Source organism: Mustela lutreola, chromosome 16 (assembly GCF_030435805.1).
Source record: "Mustela lutreola isolate mMusLut2 chromosome 16, mMusLut2.pri, whole genome shotgun sequence".
Lineage (NCBI taxonomy): Eukaryota > Metazoa > Chordata > Mammalia > Carnivora > Mustelidae > Mustela > Mustela lutreola.
The window spans coordinates 43,090,442-43,099,012 of NC_081305.1; the positions used below are offsets into that span (position 1 = coordinate 43,090,442).

An 8,571-nucleotide genomic window follows, 5' to 3' on the forward strand; every position below is an offset into this window, starting at 1 on the left:
CCTTTAGTAGGAATTAAGTTCTGACACATGCAACATGGATGAAGGTCGGAAATACTGTGCTAGGTGAAAGAAGCCAGACACAAATGGACAAATATATGATTCCATGATATGAGGTACCTGGAACAGTCAAGTTCATAGAGAAAGAAGGTAGAATAGTAGTTACCACTGGCTGGGAGGAAATGGTAATAGGGAGTTAACGTTTGATGGATACCAAGTTTCAGTTAGGGATGCTGAAATATTGGAGATGGATAGCGGTGATGGTGGCAAAACAGTGTGAATATATTTAATGCCACTGAATTGTACACTTAAAAATTGTTAAAGTGGTAAATCTTACATTGAGTATATTTTGCCACAATTAAAAAAATATTTTAAAAAATATGCTGTCACCAAGAAACACACTTCAGATATAAAGATACAGGAAAGTTGAAAGTAATAGAACAGAAAGGGTATATCATGCAAACATTAATCAAAGAAAACCATGAGTGGCCTATCTTAAAAATATACTTCTAAATAATCCATGGGTCAAAGAGGAAGTCTCAAAAACATGTTGAACTGTTATGGTTTGGGAACCTAATTTTGGAAATAAATGCTACATATGTAAATTGGTATATGGTAAAAACCAATATTTATTTTAGTGAATGATAACCAAAGATACTTACCTGAATTTTAAAAATGAGATGTCAGTGAAAATCGTATTTTCATCAGAAAGAATACTCTCTATTGATAAATAAGTGAACCATATGCAGTTGTAAAATACTGCTTTGGTATTTAATTTTTCTAAGTAAGAAAATTTGAAATTATTCATAGAAAAAAGACATTGAAATGAATGAAAATAGGGGCGCCTGGGTGGCTCAGTGGGTTAAGCCGCTGCCTTCGGCTCAGGTCATGATCTCAGGGTCCTGGGATCGAGTCCCGCATCGGGCTCTCTGCTCAGCAGGGAGCCTGCTTCCCTCTCTCTCTCTCTGCCTGCCTCTCCATCTACTTGTGATTTCTCTCTGTCAAATAAATAAATAAAATCTTAAAAAAAAAAAAAGAAATGAATGAAAATAAAACTGAATGAAAATTAAGAAAACAATGTATCAAAATTTGTAGGAGGCAGATGAAGCAGGATAAAGAGAAATTCATAGCACTAGTGCATATATTAGAAAAGAGGAAAATTCTCAAATTGTTAATTTAACTTCCCAAAACAGGACCTAGAATGGAAAATAATGGAAAATAAACAGAAGAAAGAACAAATCAGGGTAAGAACAGAAATCAATGAAATTGAAAACACAGAGGCACTTGGGTACCTCAGTGGGTTTAAGCCTCTGCCTTCACCTCAGGTCATGATTTCAGGGTCATGGGAACAAGTCCTGCATTGGGCTCTCTGATCAGCAGGGAGCCTGCTTCCCTCTCTCTTTTTCTGCCTGCCTCTCTGCCTACTTGTGATCACTCTCTCTGTCAAATAAATAAATAAAAAATCTTAAAAAAAAAAAAAAAGAAGAAGAAGAAAACAAACTCACTTAAAAAAAAAAGGGGGTGCCTGGTGGCTCAGTGGGTTAAGACTCTGCCTTCCACTCAGGTCATGATCTCGGGGTCCTGGGATTGAGACCCATATCAGGTTCTCTGCTCAGCAGGGAGCCTGCTTCCCTCCCACCCCCGCCTGCCTCTCTGCCTACTTGTGATCTCTGTCAAATAAATAAATAAAATCTTTAAAGTTAAAAAAAGAAAGAAAGAAAGAAAACATCAAAACAATAGGATGGGGCACCTGTGTGGCTCAGTCATTAAGCATCTGCCTTCGTCGGCTCAGGTCATGATCCCAGGGTCTTGGGATCAAGCCCCGCACTGGGCTCCCAGCTCTGCAGGAAGCCTGTTTCTCCCTCTCACCTCCACCTGCTTGTGTTCTCTCTGTCAAATAAATAAGTAAAATCATATATATACATACATATATATGTATATATGTATATATATATATATATATATACTAAAAAGGTGTCTTCAAAAAAACAATAGGAAAAATCACTGAGATTAAGAGCTGGTTCTTTGGGAAGATCAATAAAATTGACAAACTTCTAGAAACAACACCACCACCAAAAAACCCAAAAGACACAGATTACCAATACCCATGTGAAATAGCAGATATCACTACATTGCAGACATCGAAAGGATAAGAGAATACTGATTAACAATTCTACACATAAATATGACAACTTAGATGAACTTGAATCACAAAACTACCACAATGTACCCAATATGAAATAATGTGAATGGCCAAAATACTGTTAAGGAAATTTAATCTGTAATCTATAACACATTCACCAAAAAGAAACCTCCAGGGTCAGATAATTTCATTTGAGAATTTTGCCAAATGTTTAAAGAACACAGTCTCTTCCAGAAAACAGAATACTGGTATTACCTTGATGCTGAAGGCACAGACAGTATAAAAGAAAAAATACACAGTCCGCTATATATTATGAATATAGACACACAAAAATATCCTTAAACATTAACAAAGAGAATTCAGTATTATGTAAAAAGAATTTTACATGACCAAATGGTGTTTACTCCAGGGATTCAATGCTGGTTCAATATTTGAAAATCAGTTAAGGTAATCTACCATTTCAACAAACTAAAGAAGGAAAAAAAATCACAAATCAACATTTGGCCAAATTCAACTCTGATTCATGGTAAAAACTCAGAAAAACAGGAATAGAGGGAAAAGTCTTCAAACTGATAAAAAGTATCTACAGAAAAAATCACAGCTAGTATTATACTTAAAGGTGTAATAGTAAATCCTTTTGCTTGAAGATCAGGAAGCAAGAATTTCTCCTCTCACTATTCTTGACATAATCCTTAAGTTCTTGTGTATGCAGTAGGGGGAAAGAAAGGCAATAAAAGGCCTATATAGGAAATAAAACTGTCCTGTTTACGGATAACATAATTATCCATGTAGAAAAATTCAATTAGTCTTTAAATTTCTAGAACTAAAAACTGAGTTCAGAAAGTCACAAAGTAGAAGACAAACATAGAAAAATCAGTTGTATTTCTATATGTTGGCAATGGACACTGAAATTAAAAAAATATATAGTACTCATCGTCACTCAAAAATACATAGTAATGTAACACAAAACATATATAGGACTTTTATTGTTGAAAACTATACAACGATGATGAAAGAAATAGAAGATCAAAATATGTATACACAGTGTGTTCATGGGTTGGAAGACAGTAAAGATGTTAATTTACTCCAAACTCTGGTATAGAGGTTTAAATGCAATTCCTATCCAAATCCAGCAAGATTTTTTTTTTTTTTTTTTTTTTGGTAAATGTATTATTGCTGGTATAACAAATGGCTTAAAACACAAATTTATTATTTTATAGTTTTATATGTTTTTATATGTTAGAAGTCCAGCATGGGTCTCACTGGGCTAAAAGCAAGGTGTAGGCAGGCTGCACTCCTTTATGGCCTTTTAGAAGCTCACAGAGGACCTTCTATCTTCTCTATTCTCCTCCTCTTTTTTCTAGTTGTTGTTGTTCTTCTTCTTCTTCTTCTTCTTCTTCTTCTTCTTCTTCTTCTTCTTCTTCTTCTTCTTCTTCTTCTTTTTTTTTAACAACAGATTATCAATTTATTAAAAAGGTTGATTTAAGCATCTGCAATGGTGACTTCAACCTCAACTCCTGGCTCAATACTGATGGATGTAATCTGCTTAACAATCTCAGAAGGACTGTGCAAATCAATGAGCCGCTTGTGGATCCTCATTTGAAACCGATCCCGAGTCTTAGAGCCTTCACCACAAGGAGTTTTTCTTGTAGTGATTCTCAGAGTCTTGGTAGGCATCCGAACTGGTCCTTTCACTTTCAGATTCTTTTCCTTGGCGCCCCTGATCAAATCAGCACATACCTTTTCCAAAGATTTTACGTTGCGGCTGGTGAGAGTTATTCTAATTCGGTGAATCGCCACCTCCGGTTCCACGGGTGTCTTCCCGGTGTCTTTAAAAGCCATGGCTGCGGCGCGGCTTCCTGACCGACTTGTTCCTCGGTGAGAGCGAACAGCGGTGAGTCAGGAGCAGAAGCAGGGCCACCAAAGGACCGCCGAACCTGCGACCGCGTCTTCCTCAAAGAGCTCTAGTTCTTCTTCTTATTGTTATTTCCAGCTTCTAGAGGCTGCCTGCCTGCATTCTTTGGTGCATTGCCCTCTTGGTCTCCATCGTCCAAGCAGGCAACAACAGATAGAGTCCTTCTCAAAATGCATCATTCTAACTTCCTCTTCTGTCTTTTCCATCTTTAAAAAGACCTTTGTGGGCGCCTGGGTGGCTCAGTGATTGGGCCGCTGCCTTCGGCTCAGGTCATGATCTCAAGGTCCTGGGATCAAGTCCCGCATCGGGCTCTCTGCTCAGCGGGGAGCCTGCTTCCTCCTCTCTCTCTCTGCCTGCCTCTCTGCCTACTTGTGATTTCTCTCTGTCGAATAAATAAATAAAATCTTTAAAAAAAATATAAATAAATAAAAAGACCTTTGTGATTATATCATGCCCATGTGAATAATCCAGAATAATTTACTTAAAGACAGGTGGTTAGCAACCTGATTCCATCTGCAATCCCTTGCTATATAACCTAGAAATTCACAAGTTCCAGGGATTAAGAAAGATGTGGGTATATTCGTGAGGCCATTATTTTGTCCATTTGGTAAATATAAACCAGATTATTCTTTTTTTTTAAGGTCAGATTATTCTAAAATTTAAATGAAAAGACATATGAGCTGGAATATATAGAGTCATTTTGATAAAGAATAACAAAGTGGGAGGAATCACTGAACCCAATATCAAGATTTACAGTATACAATAATAAAAGCAGAAACTGGCCCTTGGATCAATGAGACAAAACAAAGAGCCAGAATTAGATTCACATAAACATGTGCAACTGATTTCTGAGGTATAAAACAAATTCAGTGAAGGAAAGACCGCTTTTTCAACAAATAGTGCTAGAGCAATTGGACACTACAGGCAAACAAAAACAAAAAAAAATCCTCTACCTCAGTATTATACATTATAACTCAATAGTAATATCTCCATCATATCATATTTGATACAATCATATAACAACTCAAAATGTATAACATAAAACTATAAAACCTGTGGGAAAAAACAAAGGAAAAATTTGGGGGATTTAGAGCTAGGTAAAGCGGTCTTAGAGTTGATACCAAAAGCATGATTCATAAAAGAGAAATCTGATAAATTATTATATCTAATCAAAATTAAAATCTTGGTCTGCAAAAGGCTTTGTTAAGAGGATGGAAAGACAACCTACCGACTAGAGGAAAATCTCTGCAAATCACATATCTTGCTAAGGACTGATATCTAATATATATAAAGAACTCTCAGTATTTAACAGCAACCTCCCCCAACACAAACATAACCCAATTAGAAAACAGACAAAAGATATAAACAGACATTCCACCGAAGTAATTATATGGTCAATAAACACATAAGAAAATCAATGGTTCCAAGAAAGATCAAAACCCAGCAGAGCAAATTCCCTTGTGTTCTGAGACTCTACCCTCCAAGGTGTTCTCTGCCCTCAAAGTCCATGGCTCCAAGGTCATTCTTCCTTTTTTCTTGAAGGGTAATGCATGTTTATAGTTGAGTGTCTCTATCAGCCCATTTCCTGCCTGTAGAATTTTGAAAACCTGACAGCCTTGTTATTTCATCCTGTCTCTGTTTTTGTCAGTCCAAGCTAGCAGTGTTTCTGCTGATAAAAAATTTGGAAAGACCTTGTAGGTTGTAGGTCTTCATTTGTCAAAGGAATCCTCACAATTAGGAGGCAGGACAAACTGCCCACACTCAAAAAACCCAACTAACCAACCAACCAAACAAAAAAATCTCCAAAACATCACTATTGGGAAACCATCTCTATTCATTTCTGAGATGGTTGATTGGATCTATGAGTCACATACCTAATCTCTTCAGCTAAAGTTGTTCAGGGGTGCCTGGGTGGCTCAGTCAGTTAAGCAGCTGCCCTCAGCTCAGGTCATGATCCCAGGGTTCTGGGATTGAGCCCCCACTTCAGGCTCCTTGCTTGGCGGGGAGCCTGCTTCTCCCCTGCCTGCCACCCCCCTGCTTGTGCTTGCTGTCTCGCTTGCTTGCTTCCTCTGTCAAATAAATAAATAAATAAATAAATAAAATCTTAAAAAAAAAAAAGAAGAAAAAAGTTGTTCAGGTACGCAGTCTCTCCAGAGCTTTCTCCAGTTAATCTCCTAATTTCGGCATCTTTTGCAGTTTGGATAGGCTGAGAATTCCTCTAAATAATCAAACTTCGTTTCCATTCTGCATACTAGTTCCTTTCTCTATTTCTCTTTTTTCTTTCACATTCTACTATAAGCAGCAAATATACACCAGGCCTAACCTTCAACATTTTCCTGGGAAATTTTCTCAGCCAAGTATTCAAATTTATCACTTCCAAATTTGCCTTTCACAAAACTATAAAACACAATTCAGCCAAGTTTTTTTTTTTTTTTTTTAAGATTTTATTTTACAGAGAGAGAGAGAGAGATCATAAGTAGGTAGAGAGGCAGGCAGAGAGGCAGGCAGATAGAGAAGGGGAAGCAGGCTTCCTGCTAAGCAGAGTCTGATGCGGGGGGCTTGATCCCAGGACCCTGAGATCATTACCTAAGCCAAAGGCAGCGGCTTAACCAACACTGAGCCACCTAGGCACCCTGTCAGCCAAATTTTTTACTATATAATATGAATCATCTTTCCACCAGTTTCCAGTAATAGTTTTCTCATTTTCTTTTGAGCCATTTTAGTGTTTCTATTGAGGAATAGAAACACTATTACACGTTAATATTTGTAGTTACATTCTACTCATGAAGATATATGTATCCGTTAAGAAAATAGCTTTCTCAATCTTGCTCTTTTCTTCCTGAGCCTATACCTTACCATCCCTAAACCTAACAGTCTGATTAAGCAATAGAGGCTTTTTTAATCATGTGGCTTAAAATTCTTCCAGCCTCTACCCATTGCCGAAATTCATTTCCACATTTTTAGGTGTTTGTTTTAGCAGAGCCCCATTTCCTGGTACCAAAATATGTTAATGTCCTGGTGCTACCATAAAAATCACAAATTTGGTTAAAACACCAAGAAATTGTATATTTATAAAGTGGCATACTTATAAAATTAAATTAGATGGACTTAATTTTTTTTTTAAGATTTTATTTATTTATTTGACAGACAGAAATCACAAGTAGGCGGAGAAGCAGGCAGAGAGAGAGGAGGAAGCAGACTACCCGCTGAGCAAAGAGCCCGATGCGGGGCTTGATCCCAGGACCCTGGGATCATGACCTGAGCGGAAGGCAGAGGCTTTAACCAACTGAGCCACCCAGGCGCCCCGAATGGACTTGATTTTAAATGGAAAAGTTAAAAATTATAAATTTAAAAAGAGAAAAATCATACAGAAAACTTGGCATCTGCCACTTCATTAAATTTTTGCAAGAACATTTTAAGTAGGGTAACTTTTTATGACCAAACATTTGCATAGTATCTTTTTTGCTCCTTCTCTCCTTAGCCAACACAAGATATTTACATCCTAGGGATTTGCATGAAGAGGGCTTACTGTAGGATTAGGATTAAGGGAAATGCAAAATGTGAAATATAATTTTAGGATATTTGCTGTTTGTCCTAGGATGCCAAAGGAGTCTGGGACTGGCCTGTTTTTAAAGTTTTCATGACAATGAATACAGTAGTAATATGTCTCTCTCTTCTAATAACACTCCATTCCATCCCCTACTATAAGTGATACATATTTTGATGGGTATAGTAACTATGATAGGAGAGTAGAAATTGGGGGAGATCTTGGGAAATAGCTAAAAGCGTAAATATGTAGAGATTCCCAATGATTACTATACAAATACTTTTGACTTGTTTGTATAACTTCCTATACTGGAAATTCTCTTAGGTAGGAAAGCAGCGTTGTCATCTGTGAGTTCAAAACACTGTCCATTAGTACACAAGATTTTCTAGTACCGCATACACAAGACCTATTAAAACATGAATATTATGTACCATGTATAGCAAGAAAATAAGTATATGCATATAATGCTCTACTGCAAACAAAACATGGCTATTTCAGGACATAATTAGTAAACCAAGAGGCATTATAGTACATGTAGGAATGCTAGATAATTTCTATTTTTTATGACAGCCACAGAAATGCATAGCAGAAAAGAAACAAATGAGAGTAGAATATCCAAGAGAAAGTGACTCACACATTCCCAACATCTTTGGTCGGTTGAGGGTAGATTCAGTTATACCGTACCTCCCCACTCACTATATACCCAAGAAAAAGGATAGGCTTATATCCTTAATTGTTAGCATATAACAGTATTTATTCACATACAAATATAGATTTATTCAAATGAGACAATTATTAGATTCTCGTATTTATGAATATAGATCCTATTATTCTATAGGTCCTTTCTATAGAATCTATTCTATAGATCCTTTTTATTCTAGTATGTTCAAACTGCCCACCCTAAAACAACAACAACAACAACAACAACACCCAAAGCCTTAAAAAAAATCCCAAATCCCTCCAAGTATA

At 36.8% G+C, this 8,571-nt stretch overlaps 1 protein-coding gene across 1 annotated transcript; it reads right to left on the reverse strand.

Moving 5' to 3' along the window:
- Positions 1–3,591: 3,591 nt before the first annotated feature.
- Positions 3,592–4,120, reverse strand: LOC131818244 (small ribosomal subunit protein uS10-like). Its single transcript, XM_059152521.1, has one exon. The coding sequence runs from the start codon at positions 3,980–3,982 to the stop codon at positions 3,623–3,625; it is 360 nt and encodes a 119-aa protein (XP_059008504.1). The 5' UTR covers positions 3,983–4,120; the 3' UTR covers positions 3,592–3,622.
- Between the last annotated feature and the right edge of the window lie 4,451 nt (positions 4,121–8,571).